General features: G+C 31.5%; 2 protein-coding genes and 1 long non-coding RNA gene across 6 annotated transcripts; 1 reads left to right on the top strand and 2 right to left on the bottom strand.

The window, feature by feature from the left end:
* Window positions 1-201: 201 nt before the first annotated feature.
* On the top strand, window positions 202-3,734 carry LOC107952822 (rhamnogalacturonan I rhamnosyltransferase 1). Its single transcript, XM_041116929.1, has 8 exons — window positions 202-1,487; window positions 1,849-1,916; window positions 2,041-2,129; window positions 2,225-2,390; window positions 2,490-2,779; window positions 2,864-3,068; window positions 3,144-3,301; window positions 3,413-3,734. The coding sequence occupies exons 1-8, from the start codon at window positions 1,166-1,168 to the stop codon at window positions 3,651-3,653; spliced, it is 1,539 nt and encodes a 512-aa protein (XP_040972863.1). The 5' UTR covers window positions 202-1,165; the 3' UTR covers window positions 3,654-3,734.
* Window positions 3,735-7,514: 3,780 nt separating this feature from the next.
* Window positions 7,515-14,234, bottom strand: LOC107952821 (kanadaptin). Of its 3 annotated transcripts, none has more exons than XM_016888012.2 (12): window positions 13,674-14,234; window positions 13,501-13,586; window positions 12,609-12,688; window positions 12,336-12,391; window positions 11,855-11,903; window positions 10,852-10,998; window positions 10,377-10,472; window positions 10,061-10,174; window positions 9,815-9,945; window positions 9,328-9,569; window positions 8,075-8,899; window positions 7,515-7,942 (listed from the first exon to the last, which is right to left on the bottom strand). In XM_016888012.2, exons 1-12 carry the CDS (start codon window positions 14,090-14,092, stop codon window positions 7,893-7,895), a joined length of 2,295 nt encoding a protein of 764 aa, XP_016743501.1. In that variant the 5' UTR covers window positions 14,093-14,234; the 3' UTR covers window positions 7,515-7,892. The 3 variants fall into 3 exon arrangements, with proteins under 3 accessions (XP_016743501.1, XP_040972862.1, XP_016743503.1); XM_041116928.1 differs by having other exon boundaries at window positions 12,609-12,680; XM_016888014.2 differs by lacking the exon at window positions 12,336-12,391.
* Window positions 14,235-16,592: 2,358 nt separating this feature from the next.
* Window positions 16,593-19,188, bottom strand: LOC107952820 (uncharacterized). 2 transcript variants are annotated; one of them, XR_005930039.1, is made up of 3 exons: window positions 18,751-19,188; window positions 17,280-18,078; window positions 16,593-16,787 (listed from the first exon to the last, which is right to left on the bottom strand). It is a non-coding gene; the product is annotated as an uncharacterized lncRNA (long non-coding RNA). The 2 variants fall into 2 exon arrangements; XR_005930038.1 differs by having other exon boundaries at window positions 16,593-18,078.
* Window positions 19,189-24,536: the final 5,348 nt, after the last annotated feature.

Below are 24,536 nucleotides of genomic sequence, written 5' to 3'. Positions count from 1 at the left end.
TTATGTCAACACTAAAATTTAACATCCAAACTAATGGATAGGCTAATATGATATTATATTTTAAAGATTAAATTAAAATATTTTGAAGTTTAAAGATTAACTTATAATTTAGGTCATAGTTTGGGGACCAGCAGAGGAATTAACCCTAACGTTTTATAACATCTATGAAGTATATAATACGCCGACATTTTGAAACAAATTGAGGTTTGATTTCGCGGATGATTTTGTTTTTTTAATAATAGGAAATTTAATTAAAAAGAAAAAAGAAAGAAAACTAAAAGGAACTGAAAATGCTCGTTTTGTTATCTTTGTTTAATGTTACAGCTAATTATTTTCCTTATTTTATGATGAAATATTATAATTGACAGAATTACCAGGTTTTATTAGTTTCCTCAATTATCAACAGCTGCAGTGAAGATCCTCCAACTCCTTAACAGCAAAAGAAATCCCAACACATTAATGCCTTAATTGCAGGCTTTTAACCTTTTTATTTCCCTTCTATCAAACCACAACTCAAAGCTCTCACTTTTTTTATCCCTCTCTCTCTCTCTCTCTCTCAAGCTCACAACTTTGGTTTTCTTTTCTGAGCAGTTCACCGGCGTCGACCTCGCCGGGATCTGGTCGGAAAGTTTCACCGGAAAAAGAGAATGAACCTCAATTGAGGCTTTTCCCTTTTCAGCATTCTGTTTATAAGCTAAAGGAACTTGGTTCTTTTTTTTTTTTGGATCATTTTGAAAAGAAGGCTTTTCTGGGGAGTAGTTAGTGGAGATTTAGTTGAAACCGAATCATAAGAATTCTGGGTTTTGCATATTTGGATAATGTATGTTGAGAGTTTACGGGGTTTTGGCCAAAAAAAAGTAAGTTTTTTAAATCTGGGTTTGTCTTTTTTAAGCTTTAGTTTTGCTTTTGGTAAGCTTGGTGGAGCTGTTGTTTCTGGCTAAGGTTTTTGTTATTATCTTAATTCAAAAGTTTGGTTACAAGGGAAGTTTAGAGGTTCAAGGAGTTGGTGGTTAAGTTTATTAAAATTTTCAGAAATCACCATATCTTGGGAAAAGAAAACCCAAAATTTCAGAGGTTTTTTTTTTTGGCATTATAATTGATTAAAAAAGGCTGAAGATTTGGATCAAGCGGGGGCGAAGTTTGAGGTGAAAAGGGGTAATTTACAATGTGCAGAGTAGAGGAGACAAGTGGAAAGTGTGATTACAGGAAACAGTGGGAAATGAAAATTAAGATGTTTGGGGAAGGGAAAGTGGAGAAGTTAAAGAATTCAATGGTTTCAAGGTCTAGAATGAAGCTATGGATGATAAGGGCATTAACCACAATTTTGATATGGACATGCTTTGCTCATTTGATGACATTAGGCGAAATTTTTGGTCCCAAGTTGCCCAAAGGCTGGCCTTCTTGTTTCACTCATTCTACTTCTGAGTTGCCTTTGGTTGCTCCTGAATTGTCTTCTATACCACCAAAACTCATTCTTCCACCAAAAAGTAAGTTCTCAAAAGTTCCTTTCTTTTTGTTTGCAATTTCTTGAGTATGCAATGATTGATTTTAATTAATCGCCATTTCTTCAATATTTGGTGTTTGTTTGTTTGTATGTATTTCTTGTGAACAGGCAATTTTTTCTGTCAAAGATGCCTTCTTAAGTCCTTAACAAAGACTTTGCTTTTTATCATCTTTTTTCCCCCTTTTTCTTATGTCAATTAACCTGTGAATCTTTTGCTTGCCTTATCAGCTATTAAAGCTTTTATGGGGCTTTCTGCTTTTTCCCTTTGATGGAAATTGAAGAACCCCCCCCCCTTCAAGTTGTCTATGACTACTGTTCTTATTTGATGACTGTTTTTTTTACAGGGTTATATAAGAATAATGGTTATCTTATGGTTTCCTGCAATGGAGGACTCAACCAAATGCGAGCTGCAGTAAGTTGATTTTTTCATCTCAGCATCAATTGGGATTTCCTTGTTTCACTGTCTGTTTTTTTGCTCATAACTTTCCTGTTCAGATGCTAACCATTTCATGTCTTTTCCGGCTTCTGTTCCTCAGATTTGCGACATGGTTGCCATTGCCAGATATCTAAATGTCACACTTATTGTTCCTGAACTAGATAAAACCTCTTTCTGGAATGACCCTAGGTACATACTATTTATTTAATCTTTGTTTTTGGATTCAAATTATGAGCTGCAATTCAAGATGATCCTCAAATTGATTGTTTATAAATTATGATCAGTGAGTTTAAGGACATTTTCGATGTTGATCACTTCATTACTTCCTTGAGAGATGAGGTTCGGATATTGAAGGAACTACCACCCCGAGTTCAGCATCGAGTTGACCAAGGAATGTTCCTCTCTATGCAACCGATTAGTTGGTCTGATATTTCTTATTATGCTCATCAGGTTAGTTGCCTATTGATTAAAGATGGAATAAGCTTTGCTGTCCTGGTATTGTTTGCAATTCGTCGTATTGCATCTAATTTCTGGAGTCATTGTTACCAGATTCTTCCTCTTGTGCAAAAGCACAAAGTTGTACGGTTGAATAAAACCGATGCTCGGCTTGCAAATAATAACCTACCCCCTGAGATTCAGAAGTTGCGCTGCCGTGTAAATTTCAATGCACTTAAATTTACTTCTCAAATCGAGGAATTGGGTAGAAGGGTTGTCAAGATTTTGAGGGAGAAAGGCCCTTTTCTCGTGCTTCATCTCCGATATGAAATGGACATGTTGGCTTTTTCCGGCTGCACTCATGGTTGCAACAGCGATGAAGAGGAAGAACTTACAAGGATGAGGTATGCTGTAAGCCTTTTTTGTCATTCCCACAACAATAAATTATGTCATCTCTTTACTAATTACAGCAAATCCGGTATTATTAGGTATGCTTATCCCTGGTGGAAGGAAAAAGTAATAAATTCAGAAATGAAAAGGAAAGAAGGTTTGTGCCCTTTGACACCCGAAGAAACTGCTCTAGTATTAAGAGCGCTCGGTATTGACCGCAATGTTCAAATTTACATTGCCGCTGGAGAAATATATGGTGGCGAGAGACGGATGGCTCCGTTGGCAGAAGCATTTCCTAATTTGGTCAGTAAGATGAATGTTCGGCATCTACAATGCATGTTATATATGATCTAACAGTAGCCTTTTCTTGCACAACAGGTCAGAAAGGAGACTCTGCTAGTTCGATCGGACTTGAAATTCTTTCAAAACCATTCATCCCAAATGGCAGCGTTGGATTATCTAGTTTCCTTAGAAAGTGATATATTCGTTCCTACATATGACGGAAACATGGCCAAGGTTGTCGAAGGCCATCGGAGGTAAACATATCTGACACGCTCGCGTCAATTCTTGTACTTACAATTCTCTTCTGTAGCTGTTCGAACTCGAATTTGATTTATATCGGTAATTGCTTGTTTAACACGTTCCAGATTCTTGGGGTTCAAGAAAACAATCTTATTAGACCGAAAACTTCTGGTTAAGTTAATAGATGAATACCAGAGCGGGTCGTTAAGCTGGGACGAGTTCTCAGAAACCGTGAAGGAAGTACATTCGGATAGAATGGGAAACCCGAAGAAACGGGTGGTCATTCCGGATAGACCAAAAGAAGAAGATTATTTTTATTCTAATCCACATGAATGTGTACAACTGTTGGATGAACCTTTGAGTTGATCTTCAATTACACTCTGTACTTAAAATACATATTTTATTATTAGTCATAATTCCAAAATAATGGAAATATTCAAATCCCAATTTATATATATATTTTTTAAAATGAATTGAAAATTAAATCAATGAGATTTTTTATTGGGCGGTTCAAGTTTTTAAATGGTCTTAATTGGTTCAAAGCAAATAAATCTTAAAAATTTTTAAAAAAATTAAAAAATTCAGCTCAATTGATTTTTTAATCTAGTTCAATATGTTTGTCTCAATTCGTTTTATCTCAATCTAACCAATTCAATTATGACAAAATTAATTAAAAAAAAAACTTTATTATTTTTTTTAACTTTTTAAAAGGCACGTGTCAATACATAATTTTTTTATATCCCATTATTAGTGAATAAAATAATTAAAAATGAATGGTGAATAATAAAATAATAATAATAATAATAATAATACATTGGTCAAACTTAATCTCCCATTAAGAAAAGAAATCCAAAAAATTGACTCATGCACCAAGAAATTCCATATTGGATCCCTAGAAGAAGCAAATAAGAAAATGGGGTTTGAGTTGAGGAAATAGAGGTGGGGAGTGATCCAAGGGGAGAAAAATGGCATAATGTGGGGGGTGATCCAAGAAATCACCCACTTTGCACTCAAGTGTCATATAGCTACTAAATATTTGATTTTGCACCACTTACCCAAGTAAGTGTGGCAGTTCCATCCCCTTGATGTACCTTTCTCTCCCCACACTAAACCATTTATATATTCCATGCCAATAAAGTGCCCTATTTTTCTATAAACTTTCAAACTTCTCATCAATATCCAACCACCCATAAATTAAAATTAATATGCAGTTTTTATTGAATAAGACATGGTTACTATTCCTATTTTTACATTGGGTTTATATAATTATAATTTAAATGACTTGACTTGGGGTCCAACCTAAGAGGATGGATCTACTTCTTCTCTATTTCTCGACCAGAATCTCCTCTATCTCTACATTTGATCCAACCTCTTAGCATCTTTCATTCTTTTTCAAGGTTTAATGATGGAAAAGATAAGACGAAAATGAAGATGATTGTTTCATAGTTAGCAGCCAAATGAATAATTAAATGGTGGGTTTTTTTGTGGTCAATCACCAAAAATAAGAACCTAACATAAAATATTTAATATATTTTTTTAATGATTCATAATCCCACCAACTCTTTATTAAATAAACTCATATGAAAATGGAAAATACATATCAAAATCCTTTTCAAATCCACACCTTCCATCAATTTTTTAATAATATTAATGTGGGTTGAATTAATATTTAGTAGACTTAAATATAAGAATTAAATTGTAAATTTAGTTATTATATTTTGTTTTCATTGATATTTTATATTTTTAAATTATGATTAAACTTGTCATTCAATTTTTATGTGATTGAATTTTATTAAATTTTGCTACCAGTTTTGATTTTTTAAATTAAATTTTATCATTTAAAATTTATTTTGATGATTTGAAAAGATAAAAAAATTTATTTCAAATATTTTATTTTAATAGTAATAATAATTTAACTTATAAATATTAAAAAATAATAAAGTAAATTAGAACATCTATTAAATAAAATAAAAACTTGAAAAATAAAAATTCATATATCATAAAAGAAAAAAATTAAGTTTATAAATAACCATTTTTATTTAAATTTAAGATTCTATTAGTTAACTTATTATTGTTAAATATTAAAGTAAAATATAAAAAAAATTATTAAATTTTTTCTTCAAATTAATTAAATTAAAATTGAATAGAAAATTTTAATAAAAAAGTAATTCTAGTGATAAAATTCAATCAGATAAAAGAAAAAAATACACAATTTAATATAGAGTTAAAAGTATAGTAGTAAATTTATCTCTAATTCATAAGAACAATGAAAAATATCAATGAAAATAAAGTATAGTGGTAAAATTTGACAAATTTACATATTAACCTTAAATATAATAACTTTCAATCACGAATACAATCTATAATTAGATATAATTAATTAAAATAATAATGATGTTTAAAATTGTGTCATGTGATGTTTATTAGTCTTTATCTTAAACCCTCGAAAGTGCCCCATCAAAAACTTTTATTATGTTATTTTTCTACCATTGTAGTAGTTTTTGCATAATTATTTATTTGGCCCTTCAATTTTATAAAGAAAAAAGAAAGAAAGAAAGTTGTTTTAGCTCTTTATTTATTTTTTTATTTTTTTTAGTCTTTAAACTGAAGTTTTTGTTAAAAGATCACTCTAAAATAAATGGAAATGTTACCGTTTTTTAACTTTACAAACATTGCATACATGTGGATTTCCACTTGGATAGATAACACATCAAATTTTAATTAATTTTTTAAAATCTAAAAAATTTTAAAAATTATATTTAAAAATTAATATCCATTAAAATCATTAAAGATTATAAAAATATATTTTTTAATTTTTTTTAAATTTTAAGAAATTAATTAAATGTTGATATCTCATTTACGTGCAATTCACGTGTGTATCACGTTAACAAAATTAACAAGAGTTAATTTTTCTATCCATTTTAGAGAGATTTGATAAAAATATAAGTTTAAGAACTAATGGAGATGAAAAATTAAATGAAAAGATAAAATAATTTTTTATAAAGTTAAAGGAGTAAATAAGATATTATAGCAAAAAAGAATAGTAATTTGTAATACCTAAAAATCCGAGCAGTTTGGGTAAAATATAGAAGAAGTGAAGCTAAGACGGGATGGGATAAGTACAGAATTTTAGTTCTCATTCGCTTTTCCTCGTTTTTCTCAATACTAACTTTGTAATTATGATTAGGTAAAATGATTTTTATCCTAAAACATTCTTAACCCAAAGCTGCATCTCTTCGTTTTAGGAAGGTAATTTTTTTAGAATTGGAGTGCAGTGCAGTGCAGGAATATCTCTATTTTTAATAGATAACAAAATTCTTGAAATTTTGGACTTTGGTGGGGAAATCGAGCTTCGAGGTCAGGGTTCGGTTTTTCAGATCAAGTTAAGGCAAGTTTTTTATAATTAAGAATTTATAACATATATTTCAAATCTGTCAATATTTTTTTTATTTTTTATTTTTTGTAAATTTTAGTTACAATTTGTTGATCTTAGTTTTAGAAATAAATATAACATAGAACATGATGAAAAAGTAAATGGGAGCAAAATTGGAGATATGGGGATTAGAGTGAGCGAAGAAAAGAGGATGAGCTATGCTGTGTTACCAAATGTTCACATCATCATAATGACTACCCTTTGTAAAATGGGAAACTGGGCGGCCATTTAGTGTTGGAAGTCGGGAATCTAAATTTCCAGCTCATGCAACTCCAAACAGACAAAGCAAGGTACCTTTTGAAGGACAATGTTCATTCAATTTCATAACTTCTACCGCAAATAACTCCTCACCCAACACCTGCTTGCTTATCAAATCATTCACATGCTCAAATAATATGAAATATAATCACTAAATTCAACTCTGAATACTAAATGCCAAAAGGTCTTGCACCCAAAATCAATACAATAATTTTTTATTTACTCATTTAATGTTCAAAATTTAAAACTTTCTTAATAGTAAATATTAAAATTTTTTACTTTTTTTTTCTTTTAATATAAGCACACTTGTATACATATAACTCATTTGCGTATAATATATACTTTATATAAAAATAAAATAAACTATAAATGTATATAAAAATTAAAAAAAATATCAAATAAACCCACAACTATTGGCTATTTATATAGATATACCAGTATCATAACAAATTTGGGTATTTATATTAATATATCAATATCATTAGAAAATTGGCAATTTTGAAAGAAGGTAGTTAGGTGAAGCTGGCAGGAGAAGATGGAGAATAATGAGCCATTGTTATTCAGGGCAGAATTTCAACTACAAACGCATATCAGAACTTTCTATTGGACAATGTTGGCACATATTACATCTTTCTGTACATACATTAAACTTATACTACTTTTATGTGATTCTCTCTCCTTTCTTTTGTACCAACTGTCGCTCCAATTTCGGTTCTTTGCTACTCATTTTCCCTATAGAGAGTTCCCACCAATAACTCAAGGTTCTTCCATGGACATCAAAATCATCCTGTTCAAGTCAACAGAATCCCACATGCAGAGGTGCTGGGTAATGCCAACCATAATTTCAATGCCATGAATGACTCAAGCAACAATGTTGCACCTCCAACTCTAACATTATAGGATAAGCATGAGAGTCAGTACCCATATCGATCATTCAACGTTGTTCTCCCATCACCGGATTGCCCTGCAAGAAATATAAAAATATTATTAAAAGGACACTGCAATTCTTATGAATGGAATTAAGTTGCAATCCATTCATTACTGCCCATTATGGATGCTACCCAAATTTCCGGTTCATTGACACTAAGCAAAGTACCTTCAGGAGGAACCCACGTTTCGTACTCTGGATCTGGATTGCTATCAAGAAATGAAGGCTTTTCAGGACCAAGCACTCGTTTCAGCTTTTTCTCTTTCTTCTTAGATTGATTTCTGGCCGACATATCAGGGGTTTCATACAATTCCTCTTCGTCCGCATGGTACCCTCTAGTGTGCTTCAGCAACAGTGCCACAGCATTCTGTGCAATTTCTTCAGCTCCCGTGGAGGGTGTCATAGATTGATTGGAAGGTCTATCACCAGCTTCAGGCTTTTCAACCTGTTTCTGTGTTCTTATAATCAGACCGGAGGCAGTAGCTTCAATTCCTGATGGCTCTTTAACCTGTGGATTGTCAGCACTCCCAAGTACTTTCTTCCTATCTTTATAGTCAACAAAGTCATCAACTTTATGCGTATCTACTACTATTACTTGATTTGACTCTTTAATCTCCTTGTTCTCAACAGCACCAAGCCATTGGGGCTTTGCAACGGTATAGATAGCCTTTTTCCCCTCGGATGTATCACTAACAACATTCTCTTCTGGTTTCTTTCTTGATTCCATAGAGACATCTACAACTCCCTCTTTCTGCACAGGAGAATTTGCTGGTTCTGTAGCTGAACTGATTTTTTTGGGTTCCTTTGCACCCTGCTTCCGGACAGCAGCAGCAGGAGGTCTAGGTTTGTCAGGTGCTGGTACTTGTGCCTTCATATCCCTTTTCTTAGCAGCTTCCCCCGTTGGATCAGCAATCTTCAAGAGATAGAAGATCCGATCCAACTCGGACTGAAGGGCAGAGAGTTCCTTCTCAATTTGCACTGTCCTATCAAGCACTGATAAAGAAAGATAGGAATCAGCCACATCTGCTACTTAAATTTCACTATTTACTACTTGCTGTATTAGATGGCTAAGAAAGTAAAAGCAAAAAGATAAAAGGATGACCAAATCTAAAAAAGAGCAAAAAGCTCAAATGTAACAAAATTTCACGCTACATAGAGGTGTGAATTCTTCCTTTGTAATATTATCCATAGAACTTGGATGTTTATTAATTGGTGGAAAATATTTTAGCTTTTGTAGCCTAAGGCTTCCTTCTATATTTTGCTTTCAAAGGAAAAAGCAAGTAGCAAAAGGTTGCAATTAACACAAGCCTAAGAAAAAGAAAAGAAAGGACTATGCATTTAACTATTTCCATCGTCAGCATTCTGCTTACTTTATTCACTTGTAGTAATATAAACATATACACATATTTCAACTGACTCACCTAACTGGGATGAAAGCCCAGACATGTAAGCATCAAGTGCATCTCCAGCTTCAGTTTCTAAACCAGTATCTGAGGCCATTTTGTTCTTCTCAGTCAACAGCAACTCTTTTTTGTCTTCAATTTCTTTGGTAATGGCATCTCTCTTATCAAGAAGACTATCAGCAGTTTCAATAGACTGTGTTTCACCAATTTTCTGCACAGTAGGTTTCTTCTTTGTCCGGTCATAGAATTCATCATCATCACTGAATAATCAAAAATCATTATGAGCATTAACCATTAATCTAGCTTCATAAGTCAACTGAAGAACAAACCAGAGGCATATCCTTCTGAAATACTCAAAGAGAAGAAAACTGAGAAGAATAAATGCAACTACGGGTAAATGGTAATTACATGCATATTTTATAGTAACTAAAGTTTGCACGCCTTTCAACAATTTTGGTGGCAAAGACAATATAAAGTCTCTTGTTTTTCTCAAAAAGACAATTACCTTGAAAAGTCTTCTTCATCATCGTCTGGCCCTCCTTTTCGCTTACCACGAGTTGTTCCACCACGTGCACCTATGCTTTCACGGATACTTTCATTTAAAGTCTCTTCCAAGCTTTCAAGCTCCTCCAGTATCTACAAAAATTGTAGGATTTGTGTCAATAATATTCTGTGACTTCTCTTCACAATCGAACCATATATAATCCAATACAAATACAGCAGACTCCTCTCCATGTAACTTTCAACAAACCTGTGTTATTCTTTGTTCATTCCTAGCAATCTGAGTTTGCTGGCCTTGTGTCAACCCACCTTGTGCAATGTCTTTGGCTCGTATTACATCTATCTCTTTCTTCATATGAGCAATCTACATCGAGAACAAAAACTTGCAATAAATAATTTTAAAAAAAGGGCACTAACACAGAATAGATCAGAAAGTGACACCTCCAAGTTGAATCTAAAGACCTAGAAATAAAGTTTAGATAACTGAAACAAACAACCCAAATGAGAAAAACAAATGTCATTAAATTCATTTCATAAGAAGAATTCACAAAGTGAAAAGGGCTTGCCTTTTCAGTCCTTTTTATTATCTTATCACGGGTTTTTTCCTGCTTCTCTGTAAGCTGTCCTTTGTAGGTTTGCCAAGTCACTTCATCAGCATCATCCTAAATATAAAAAAGGCAAAGTAAGTAGAAAATAAAACTAACAAAATCATCTGTTAGTCTTACATCAAAACAATATGGAATTAGGGTTATGTCCAATATATGCAGCCAGAAAGGGAAAATGATAAGCTCTATAAGGCATTTGAATAAGCAATCAGCACCAAGTTGTCTGCAAGGAAGGAAGTCATCAAATTTAATTACATTTATCTGATTGCTAGCTGACGGAATGAAGTGGATCCAAAAGAAAACAACAATGAGCCATTGCACTCATCCAAATTGTGGGAGAAAGAATTCGGGTCTTTTTTCTTAAAAAAGTTTTTGATCACATAAAATATTTTAAAAATTTTCAATAGTATTATATTAGTTTCTAAGTAATACAAACCTCTGCTTCTTCAATAGCATCCTCTCCCATGCCCCATGAGATACCATCAGAAAGAGATGCTTCTGCTCTTGCTCGTCTAAGTGAAGCTTCCCGGTCTAACATCTCTTCTCGGATCTTAGCTTCTCTTATGACTTTCAAGTCTTTTTCCTAGAACACAAAAGCATGAACCAAATTACAGCAATCAAACTCAAAAAGACAATTGTATATATGAAGTTACAATTTTAATGACTGAAACAATAAAACAGTGCTGCATTTCTTTCTAGTTCTTCCAATAAAAGAATACAATAGAACTAAATGTTAAAGCAGAAGCGAACATCCTGATCCAGAACACAACCCAATAAAGTATTCTCTCATAACAATCCTTCGAAAGATGTCAAGTAATACAAGTAAGTATACTAACTGAAAAAGATAAAACTAGATTCTAAATTGTTAATTTGCTGGACTACTGCTTTCAACACTTGGTTTGTATTTTATTTTATTTTATTTTATTTTCAAATTTAAAAAGAAGAATTGTTCCACACAAAAATGTGGCAAGAAATTCATCAATGTACAGGAAGTTCAGAGGTTTAAGAAAATTTAGCAAGCCATCCTAGCCACTGTGCTATGGTATTCAGAGAATTTGAGATAAAAAATATTGAGCTGTTGGATGGTGCCGCATGATGTTTTAATTTCCCAGCACTCAAAAATTTGATGGGTTTGCATGTATTAATGAATAAACTAAAACAAGAAAGTATCAAACATGAAGCGAATTTTTGCCTGCACAAATGCCACTGCACAGGCATGAACCAATTTCATAAAATGAAACATCAACATGTGATCATATGTGATGACAAGATAAGAAACTGAACTGGAAATTTTACTAAAGAAAAGATCTGCAAACAAAGAAAATAATTTAAGTGTAAAAAAAAAAAGTAATTCTATCTGTTAAACACTTCAGCCCCTAAATTGAACTAAGATCAAATCAAAGAATCAATAACCAAAATAGGTTGCATAAAAGTCTTACCGGTGGCATCAACTCCGAAGGCCCTTGGAAAATATACAAACGAGTTGAGCTACGAATAAAAAAGAAGAAAAAATTAATCAGAATCTGATATAACTTTTTTCTTCCAAAAGTAAACAAGCAAATAAGACTGCAACATAGTAAAGGTGAGAGCAATGAAGCACTAAAACTTTTAGAAATTTAGAGCAAATTGAGACCCAATCTATTAAACATAAAACCTACACCAAAGAGATTACAACAGAAAGGAGCTAAGCTAGACAGTCCTTTTGCGGGAACAAGGGGCAGATGGATATATGCACATCTGAATGACAAGCAATCCTCAACCAAAGTTTGGCTCTAAGACTGATATTACATATATCCATCGGGATAACAGTCAAATGAGTACGAAAAATTCAGAGGAAAAGCTAAGAAATGAATGCATTGAAAGGAAGATGGACAAATAAATTATGAGGAAACAAAAACAGGCAAGCAAAAGTCTACTTACTGGCCAAACCGAATGACATCACCCACACATAAGTCCACATAAGTCTTTTTGGTCACCTAAGTAATTTGGAAAAGAAGCTCAGCATGATATCACAAGCACAATAAACTATAATCTAGCAGCAAGTTCATTAACTTTTCCACAAAGTTTCTACTAAGAAGCAGGAAGTTGACCATCCAAACATCTCACCAGAAACCCAAACAGAAAAAACTGAAACACTTTAGCACGGTAAACTGCAACTCAATAAATAAACAGAATACAGTTGGACAGCAATACCTGACTTTTATTGATAAAAGTGCCATGTGTACTGCCAAGATCATAAAGATAGGCCTCGCCACTGCTCCTAAACTGAAGCACTAGTAAAGAGAAACAATAATTAAAAATAAAAAGAAAAAAAAGCATTAGCACATTCCTATGACTATCTTTGTAATTATTCCTAGCATCCTTATATTTAATATTTGTGCATAAAACCAAAAAAAGAGAAACAGCTAGCATTACAAGGATAAAGAAGAGAAAAAGGATTTATAAGAATAAGTCACAGGTGGGGTGGTCATGAGCAGTTCTTGTACAAACGTGTAAATTGGAAATTAGAAAATGCTCCAATCATAGCCCCCATTACAAAGAAAGCTTCTAGAGGGTATAGAGTTAGCCATTTCGGAGAATTAGGATTAATCATTTCACAAGAATATAACAAATTAACAACCCAGAGATGCTATTCATGTGAGTCAATTGAATACGGTTTTATTACAAAGTAGAAACTACAAACAGCAGCCAGAAGACTTCAACAACTCAGAGAAACTGCAAGATAACATCTTTCTTGGCCAATGAAAAATATTAAATTTTGAAAAAGTTGATAGCCTCCATAATGAATTTGAAATATGTTATTCCACATAACCATAACCTAAATGATATAATCAAAACAAAGAGAATTAATCTAATAACGAAAACCCTTCGCTTCTTTTCTTGGGTATCTACTCATTTTCCGTTTACAACAATAAAACTTCTTACTAGCTAATTGAATCTACTTCATTTAGAATCCAAACAAAATAACCTCTCGTAGTCATTTTATTCTGCAAACATTTCCGACTTCACCAACCAAATTTAAGCTATTTGAATTCCTCGCTTCATGGACACTAAATGTTTACATTGTCAAATAAAAGAGATTTACCAGCATGAAACCGCGAAATAGTGGGATGCTCAAGCACAAAATCACATAGATCAATACGCCCAAACATATAAGCTCCCTTCTCAAACCTATACAAACAAATTTCACAATTTGTCAACATTCCCAAAAAAGAAAAACAAAAAGAAAAGAAGCCTTAAAAGGGTAAAAACAATTACACTTTAAATCGGTCGAGGATGCAGCCATCTTTAAGCACCTCGAGGAAGAAATGGTGACAAGGAGGTCCACTCCACGGAGGGATTGTGTAAGGCACAGAAGATTGCTTTGGATTTAAGGGCTTTTCAGTTGAATTTGGTTCTGACTTTGATGGTTTTTCTTCGTCTAGGGGATTTTGCAGGTTAGGGTTTATGGGAAGAGGTGGCGGAGGACCCATCGTGGTTTTGGCTGTTATGGGTTCGGATTCCTCTTGGGCTATCGACTCGGGTTCGGTCGAGGGGTTAGGGTTTATGGGAAGAGGTGGCGGAGGACCCATCGTGGTTTTGGCTGTTATGGGTTCGGATTGTTCTTGGGCTATCGACTCCTGTTCGGTCGAGGGTTTAGGGTTCCTGGGAGGCGGTGGACCCATCGTGGCAGTCATGGTTGCAGAGAGAGAGAGAGAGAGGGAGGGAGGGAGGGAGGGAGGTGTTGCAGAATTTTGAAGCTTGACGCGGCACAACAAGCAACGTTAAGCGGATCTAAAAATGGGTTACGGGTCAAAGGATTAAGGACGATAACTGACCGGGTCGGTTTCGGTGGACCTGGATATTGTTTTTTTGTAACAAGACCCCTCTAGTCCTTTTGGTCCCCTACAAAAATTGGCGCATTTTAATTATAGTTGAAAAGTGAGAAATTAAAAATAATTAATTATAATATTAATATATTTTATTAATTATACATAATTTTAATTAATATAAAAATAAATTTAAATTTTAATATTTATATATTTTGTCATTTTAACCTTAATTATTGTAAGATAAATTTGTTAAAATAAAACTAAATTAATAATATGTATAAATTTTATGAATTAAGTTTATTATTATATCAACTAAAATTATGTATAATTAATAGAAAATATTAATATAGTGATTACTTATTTTTAATTACTCACCTCCAAAATTGATAGAGATTAAATTATTTTAATTTTATAGGGAAGAATTTATAATTACGTGTAAAATAATTATTTTAATTAAATGAGAGTTGATTTCGATAATATAATTATACTAATTGTTTACTTGTGTAACGCATGGAGAAATTTCGTGGGTAAGAAATTGGTATTCTCATTTATTGGAAAATATAATTGAGAAATTATTTATTGATATATATTTTTAAAATAGTTAATTAATTTTATTGAAAAGAAAGTAGTTTTTATTAAAATTTGCATAATATTGAAATATATATTTATTATGCAAAAATAAAAATTACAAAATATAAATTTACCTTTTGATAAGAATAATATGTTGAGATATATCTATTCCCTCCTTCAATTATTAAAAATAAAAATATAAAATAGTATATAATATTATTGAAATAATGGAAAACAATAATTAAACATAAAAATAGACTTGCATATATGATTAGAAACTTGCTACCAAATGTATATATGCAAATATTAAATAAATACATGAGTTCAGTATATATGTTTTATGCAACTATTTTAGATAGGACTGCAACTATTTGTTCAACAATAAAATGTGTTTTGTTTTTGTGACGAAAATTATAGTTTCTTATAATATTTTATTTTGATACAATGCTTAAAATTATTTATAGCCCCTCCCATCCTAACCCTTAAATAGGAAGATAATGCGCTTCAACACACTCGGACTCATGTCCTCCTACACTAGTAACAATGTCAATATCAATCGAGTTGAGACTCAATTGATTAGTATAAACTTTTTAATTTCATTAGTTGAAATTATAATCATTAAGTTCAATCTCAAACACATTATATAAATCTATATTAATTATATTTATCTCATTTTACATATTCAATTAGGGGTGAGTAAATTTTGATTCAACTCGAAAAAATTTAAAAAAAAATTAAATTTCGAACTATTCAAATCAAATTAATCGAGTTAATCGAATCAATTTAAATTTTTATTATTTTTGAGTTCGAATCAAGTCCCCCCGCAAACCCTTTTAGTTTCCTCAAAAAAAAATTTACTTCCCTTCAAATCCCAAGAACTTTTTCCCTTTATTTTTCCTTCAAAACTTTTACTTTCCCCTAACAAATTTTACTTTCCCCAAATCTCCCAAACTTTTACTTCCTCTTAAACCCTAAGATACGTTTGGTTCACTGTAATAGAATAGGGTTGTAATTTAATAGAGCTGTAATGGAATAGAGCTGTAATCAGTAATTCAACTGTTTAGTTGAATGGAATGGAATAGAGCTGTAATAGAATTCTTGTGTTTGGTTGAATGGAATAGATGTTGTAATAGTATAAGGAAAAAGGCTTAAATGACCAAAGTACCCTTAACAGAATTTTTGTAGGTAAATGATTATTGTTATTAAATTTTAATAAAAATAAAAATAAATAATTTAATCATATTTTAACATAATTATTATTAAATATAATTTAATAAAATAATATATAATTTAATAACATTCTTAGTATAATTATTAATAATATTTTATAATAATTTTAATATAAAATTATTATTAAGAATATTTCAATGCCTAATATATTTGATTCAATCTAGCCTCTCACATGTTCTCTTAGGTCACAATAAATGAATTTAACATACGATATGATAATCCTCTAATAACATTTTATTTTAATAGTCAATTTTAATAGAAAACATACTTTTTATATTTTATTTTATCCTTTATAATAACATAATAACAACAATTAATTATAAGGTATACTCTTTAATAAATTAATAATTTATATCAATCTTTTGGTGAAATAAAAACCTTTAAATTTTACATAAAAATTACTAAATTTTATAAACATTAGTTCTTTTCATATGTGAAATAAAAAATCAAAACTCATAGTCCTTGAAATGAAAAATTTTCAATTCAGCCCCTTTAAAAAGAATAAAATTACAAATTGATCTATGGTAAAATTGCACTTTAGCCCCCAAAATATTAAAAAATTATGTTTAGTACCTTCAAAAAGGATGGAATTATAAATTAATATATGATAAAATTACATTTTGATCTCAAAAATTAATATATGATAAAATTACATCTATTACATTGGTTGGGAGGCAGCCAATGATACTTCTCCATTAGAGTAGAGATAAAGATATGCTGTCATACTGGTCGGAACAACTATAGTCATCCATGTAGCGCACTGAAATTACAACAATCGTAGAGAGAGTTATTTTATTTGAGGAAAATTACCAAGCACTATTAGCAACGGTTGTACAAGTAGACCATCAAGCTTTATGTAGACATTTCAAGATAAAAAGGAAAACTAAGAATTCAAAAGAAGAATATGGAACAATTCCTTCAAAAATTCAATGTTATATCCCTGATACACATTTACACAGCTTGAAGCTAAAGATAACATTATAAATGGATCCCTCAAAATAATACATCAGCTACAGAAACTTCAAACATATTGAAATCACTAAAGAAAGTATAGGTTCCAGACCAAGACAAAATTCAATCGAGTATTAGAAATAAATTGCAGCCATTGCTGGCCATATAGTATATCATTAGCTGAAGAACAAGACAAGAAACAAGGCAACCAACTATAGTTTATCTATATAGTATATCATAATGAGCCACCGGTACATATTAGGCAACCTGATTAAAAGATCTGATTGGGAAATTCAATTACCTTCCATATTTCACTGTGGGTGAGATGATTCTGATCAAGATAAAAAAAAATTTGCATAATTGATATTAGACAGAGAAAAGACCAATAAATTGATTCCCCAAAACCATACCATTGTAGTTTGTGATATCAAAACAAGAAGAATAATCTTTTACAAGTCCTTAAACACACAACATAAAATTGCACTCATATTGAAAAAGTTAGTATAACATAATTTTTTTTTACATATCATAAAATTTTAACTAACCACTAGAAGAAGAGGATTATAATACAAAAATGCCTCATATAGAAATAGGTCCCGTAAGTCTGCACTCATTCTCATTACAGATTGCCATCCAGTCTGTAATATTTTGGCATACGTAATGAGAACGTAAGCAACATAACTGAATCTTGTAGCCCTTTGTTAACCATTATTAACATCAAATACGAACTGTATAACTTGAAACAACTAAAATATAAAATAAGACTAACCTTCCCATAAATGAAACCCCAGAGTAAGAACAATAGTACTTGGATATCTAAATAGATTAAGATTCTAGAAGGTTGAGAAATAACTGAAAGATACAAGTTACATCTGAGGAATTCGTTTTTCTTTGAGTTTAACCACTTTATATTTATTAAAAAGAAGTAAATGGATAATAAACACACCAACAATATCATTGAAAACAAACCTTGAATCTCCATAATAATGTAGGCGAAGGCACAATTGCAGCAGTAACCAATGGTATACTTGCATTCTTCGATCAATTTATCCCCAAGGGATGCATGTAATTATTCTCCACACCATTTCCCAATTCAGCACCTGACAATTATTCTACAATATATTAGATCTAAGCAGCAAAACTAAATCAACAAATAACCTTTAATTTCCAATGATAATGTTCATATAGAGTTCTTGTACCTAGATCAGTTATTGCATAAAAATTGCATCCAAAGGGCAGGATTTTGGTTATTAAGATGAAAAGTTACATCATTTGAAAGTGTTTCCTTAGTTGAAAAGGCAAGTAAAACCATAGCCTAAGACAACAAGTTAAGAACAATATTGGGTTCATAACCTCAGCCTTCCATCAGTCTTAGAAACCTAAGAGCTCTATCAATAGTGCCGGTCTTACACAACCCCTTAAGTACTGTATTATAAACAACCAAATCAGGTTGATACCCTCTCTCAGTCATTTCATCGAACATACAAACGGCCTCAAAAATATTACTTTGATTAAAGAGCCCATTTATCAAAGTTGAAAATGTTACAGCACTAACTTCAGCATTTTCCCTAAAACAGACAACCCGAAATTCGACCTAATTCAAAAGCAATTAATCAAGATGCTCCTAGAATAAACATTATGGGAAACTCCCAATAATTCGATCCGTCTATACTTAGAAACAACAATGGCATAATGTTTTATCTTAACAATGGCTCCTAATAATTTATTGAATTCCACAATTGAAGGCTTTGGGTACTTTTCAATCATCTTACTGAAAAAAATCAAGGTATCGTCAACATTATCGAAGCGGTGGTCTCTTTTTCCCTTTCCTCTAACAGGCATGGACATGGGTTTGTTACTTAAGGCTTCGATATGGGTAGCAATGGTGTTAGAAGAAGAAGAAAAAGAGTGGAAATTAGAAAGATGGCTTCCACCATTAATAAGTGGATAAAGAATAAAAGAAGGAAGCATATCCATATCTTGAAAGTAAGCAAAGAGAGGTAAGGTTGAAAATAAAAGCAGAAATGGCGGTAGCAGTAGCAGAAGAAGTGTAAATTTTGGGTTGCGAAGTGGTGTTTATGGGAGCGTAATTGGTGTTTCAGGTGAGAAAATAGGAGAGGGCAAAGTGGGGATCATTTTTGTGGTGATGGTCTCCTTAAACACCGAATCAGTAATCGGTGGTGAGGAAACAGAATAGAAATCAAGCAATTTCCTTGCATAGGCCTGTAATGGAATAAGCCCATAATAGGGCATTCCATTGAACCAAACAGGTGTTTAAGGTGGGCCCACGGAATAAGGTTGTAATGGTTATGCCATTACATTGAACCAAACATACAGTAATTTTTTTTCGAATTTATGTCTATTATTTATATTATTGAATTAAATTTTGCATTTTGTACTATTTATTTTATTGAATTATTTAGTCATGCTAAATTTTTATCAATTTCTGTTAAAATTGAATTATTGATGATACCATAAAATATTCATGTTAAAATTTTCCGTTGGTATCAATTTCACATTTTATCTTTAAAATAACTTTTATTAAAAATCACATTTTTTACATTTAATGTATTTTTTTAATTTTAAAATACATGGTGACAAGAATCAAAAGTTAATTAAAGTAACTAAGCAAGCAAAAAAGTTAACTCATATATAAAAGATTAATAAATAAATTATGAGGGGATGAAAGTTAATAACAAATTTGATTATGGTGGTTGGCAGTGGCTATAAGGACCCAAAGTTATTTTTTTTAATTTAACTCGAACAAATATATTCGATTCGATTTGAATTCCATCTCACTCGACTCGATTCGAGAAATTTCAAATCAACTTAAGATAATAAAATAATATTCGTCAACTTGATTAATTCAAAAATTATTTCATTCGATTTGATCAGATTGAACACTTACCTTAGTTGTTCTGCCATGTAGTCTAAAATTTGATTTACTTTACCATCAAATAGTCGACTTGTATCTATCATAAGATAGCAAAGGTTAACATTTATACTCATAACAGTTATATGGAAAAAAAAATAGAATGAATTGCATTTATAAAATGTTTATTATGGAATTTGTTTTTCCTAAAAATATCAAAAGTGGGTGAATTGGAATTTTATTTTATTTTTTTTAAATAGGGGAGAAAGGGTGAAAAGCTTGACAATTCAATTTAGAGTAGTTTGGCCTCAATAGTTTATCTCTACTATATCTGTATACTTCAATTAAGTATTTTCTAATTCACTACCATGAATTGTACTTTTCAAGGAAAATGTGTAACACTTACAATTCCCATCTTTTTCTTAAGGTCAAAATAAAATATTTCCATTATTTTTTATGGCTCAACTAAACCCTTTAGATTTTCAAATCTAATCTAGAATCACTATAGTTTTTGTGGCTCAAATAAAACCTTCTCAATCTACAATTAGTAAAGAGATGAAATAAATAGACCTCTAAGAAGGTAGTGTTTACAAATTTGACTCATTAAAAGATAAAAAGAGACTTATGAAAGATTTAACAATAAGCTCTAAGAGGCTATGCACAATAGAATGAATAAAATGAAGAAATAAAGTTTATTCTCTTAATTTTGATGCTCGGATCTCTTTAGTGTCTTATAATGTTCTTGATAAGTATTTATATCAACGAATTATTTTCTAGCCATTAGAGATGAACTATGACCGTTGCAATGTAATATTTTAAGTTGAAAAAATGCCCTTACATCTTAGGTATCAATACCTACAAAGAGGGTATCAATACTTACTATAAAAACTAGTCATTAGTAGCCATTTTTATATTGATACCACTAATATATTGTTCATACGCGGTATCAAAGAAGATGGAGGAGGAGAAGGGGAAGTGTCAAGGAATGTCAGTTTACCTACTTTAGGGCCAAGAGCCGAAAATGTAAAGGGACTCCAGCAAAAAAGGAATAAAACTTTAGTGTGTTAGGGTTTTGTCTAAATAGAGAGGAGTCCCCCTATAATGTGGATACCTTTGGGTATTTATAGGAGAGTGATGGTTCCTACCCAATTATGCCACTCAATGGGCCCTAGGTGACCCAATAGAGGGTCCAATTAGGTCCAAATTGAGATAGTGATATAAAAATAGCCCCCAAATCAAGAGGTAGGTTATAAAGTGACATTGCCTCGAGATCATCTGTAAATGGGTGATAGTTGTTATAAAAAAAAAAGGTGTTAATTTGGAACAGTTCACAATTATAGGGTGAAGAGTTATCTATGACGAAGCAAAATTATGGGGAAGTGCTTTTGAAATTCCCAAAAACTTTGGTTTGTAGTTTGATGAAGGGTAGAATGATTCCCAAGTTTTAAAACTCTATTTCTGTAAATCAAGCCCATAAATATAAAATAGAAATATTTATGGAGTTAATATGTGAATATAGCCAATAAGTTAGTTAACTAAAGCTTAAGAACTAAATTGTAAAAGACTAAAGGCTATAGAGTTTTAATTAAGGAAAGGCTTGGGGACTTAAATAACAATTATTCAAATTACTAAAATGGTAATTAAACCATTGTCTTATTATCCATTAAGTTTAGTTAATAGTTAGATTATGATAATTAAGTCATGATTAAGTTAATTAATTAAGATTAATGAATTCCTAATCAAGTATAAATAAGTGAGTTAGTGGAAAATTCCACTATCTTCTCCATTCTCCCCACTGTCCACCATAGTTGAGAAACAAGAAAACCTTCAAAATTTTCTTCTTACATCTGGCCTTCAAATAAACAAGGTAACCAAACCATTTTTCTAATGATTTTTATAGTTTTGTGATCATGAAAACTTGATTTAGCTAGCCCATGTATCAATTTGTTCAATTGTTGAGTTTTTATCAAGTTATTGTTGATAAATTGATGAATTATAACTAGAATTGATAGATATTGAGCTTAGATCATGGAAAGGACTAAATTGTAAAGTTAATTAAGCTTGTTTCTTAGCTTTGTAGCATTAGGGACAAAATTGAATTAATGGGTAACCTATCATAGAATTGTGCTAGAAATAAAGAGTATAAGGTCCCTAATGAGAGAATATGAAATCGAATTTTGATCTGAAGCTAGAAATAAAAAAATGCTTATCCCGAGTTCAGAGATTAAATTGAATAATACAAAATATGTGTGAAATAAGAAAAAGAGGTTTAATTAAGATCATGCATTAAGCATTGCTGTTGTGAGACATTGAACGGCCACGATGTGTTAATATGTGATATTGATTGTTATATATGTATATATTTGTATACAATCAGAATTAGATAAAAGTGGAGCTTATAGAGGAAAAGCTAAAATGACAGAATAGCTCTGAGAAATCGACTCGTTTTATCTTTTGAAATGTAAGTTCTTATGGAACTTACTACCCTTCATTCTTTAATAGGTATGCTTGTGTTTATTTTCGTTTTATCTATGCTTGAACTTAAGTTAAGATGTGGAAATTGGCATAAATGCAATAGGAAAAGCTAGCAAATGTAATTGAATTGAAATAAGTGGCTGATGCTATATCTATTGATTGGAACTAGAAGAAAGCCAAATATCTTAAAATGCATCTTTTAAAGTATGTGTAATTCGTGTTTATATTCAATTGTTGGAAAAAAATCCGATTTGAAAATGGTTTTCTTACATTGCGGAAAATTAAAATTTTGAAAATCGACCCGGTTTGTGATATTTATAGCAATAAACCTTAACTGAATTTGTACCTGTGTTTTTAGCTTAACGGACGTTTGTTGTTCTCGGTTTTCAACCAAATGATCTTTTTTGCTATTCTCATACCACGAATTGCTTCGAGTGTAGGCTTGGACTAATTGAATTGAAACATGGAACTAGAAAAATAGTTTTCTCTCCTTTTGGGGTGAAAACAAAAATTCTCTTTTCTTAATAGAAATCGGTAGAATTGTTATTCCTGAAAAATATATGTAATAGTTGATAATAATTTTCTCTATTTTTCGGCAGAATAACAATATCTTAAAGTTGTGTTAATAGCTTTATCGGTGCCATCTATTTATAGGAAGAGAATGTAGAACTCTTGTTTTAGTTGTAGTAGTTTATTTCAAATAGAAAAAAACAACATCCTACTTAGAATAAGACTAGGGTGGATGACACACCCTTTTATTCCTACTAGGGTTGCCATAATGGGTTTTGGAGTCTCTCTCATATCGGGTCTAATTACGAGCACTTCTTGGGCCTTTTTGACCCAGTACTCTACAATGTGATCTAACCTGATTCATTTTGTCTATTTTCCAAAACAAACTTTAATATTTATATATATAACAATTTTCTCATGCTTATTTTACCCCTAACAAATTTTGACAATTTTACCCCTAGTAAAAGTTTGACGATTTTACCCCTGGTAAAATTTTGAGAAAATATATCCAATATTTCACAACTCAACATGCTCACTATAATCGAATGGTTAATTTTCATTTTCGAGCTTCAAAACAGTCCAAAAACATAAACTCATTCTTCCGATCATTCTTTAAGTAATCCATATAAGATTGTAAATGAATCAATTCCATTTCCAGTTTCATTTTCATTTCCATTTTTGAAAACCTACATTCATTTCTAAATGATTTCATTTCTCCATTTCAGAGAAAACTATAATCAGTCCTGAACGTTTCCCATTTCTCTTTTCCTATTCTTTTCGTTCATTTCTATTTAAACACACAATTCATTTATGGTTTCATCAAGCTAGTGGAGGGACTGATTGGACATATGTAATTAGAGCTCAAATGATTTATAATTAGTTTCAGCTTTTTACGTATTAATTATAAACTCATTTAGTCATTCCATTATACTATCGTGACTGAGCTCTCCTCAACGACATAACATTACGAAAGCAACTACTCAGTGCTTGTCCAATGACCCTGTCATAAGTGTGTTACCCTTATAAGATATCCTTGAACTCTTTGGGACAATATTCGTTCTCCCAATATGATTTTATTTTATCTCATGGTAACCATTACATCTTTCTTCATGAAAAGTCAATCATTATCAAATAGTGATCAAGTCATCAATCGCAAAGACGAACAACCTGTAGCCATGTTTACTTTTCATCAACCATGTAATGTCAATGAAAGGATATCATTTACCCATGTCTCGAGCTATGAATTCCACTATTTTGAATTACGCTACATACTATAGAAGTCGTACACCCAACGCACCAACTTTCAATTTCTTATATATTCGAACTCAAGCTTTTACTTACACCAAAGTGTACGAGTCACGCATACATAGTCCGCCATCCACTCAGGATTTAGGTATGTCACACTATGAAAGCCACAAGTGAATAAATCCATAAACGAATTCAGGATCTATTTTGTTTGGGTCCTATTCAATGTACTGCTAGTCCAGTTAGTCATATTTATGTATCTATTTTCTAGGAGTCATCCTCTCCGATGCCCAAGACAAAGCATCTCCCCAATTGGACTTGATAGATGACATATTAGTCTTTCTATCGGTTTGCTCATTTTCGATTAGACTAAGGACATGTTTAGGTTCATCTACTAATAAGGACATGTTTAGGTTCATCTACTAATAAGGACATGTTTAGGTTCATCTACTAATA

The sequence above is a fragment of the Gossypium hirsutum genome, chromosome A07, assembly GCF_007990345.1.
Source record: "Gossypium hirsutum isolate 1008001.06 chromosome A07, Gossypium_hirsutum_v2.1, whole genome shotgun sequence".
Taxonomy (NCBI): domain Eukaryota; kingdom Viridiplantae; phylum Streptophyta; class Magnoliopsida; order Malvales; family Malvaceae; genus Gossypium; species Gossypium hirsutum.
The sequence above is the reverse complement of the archived record's forward strand: the minus strand, read 5'-3'. Positions and strand labels throughout refer to the sequence as shown.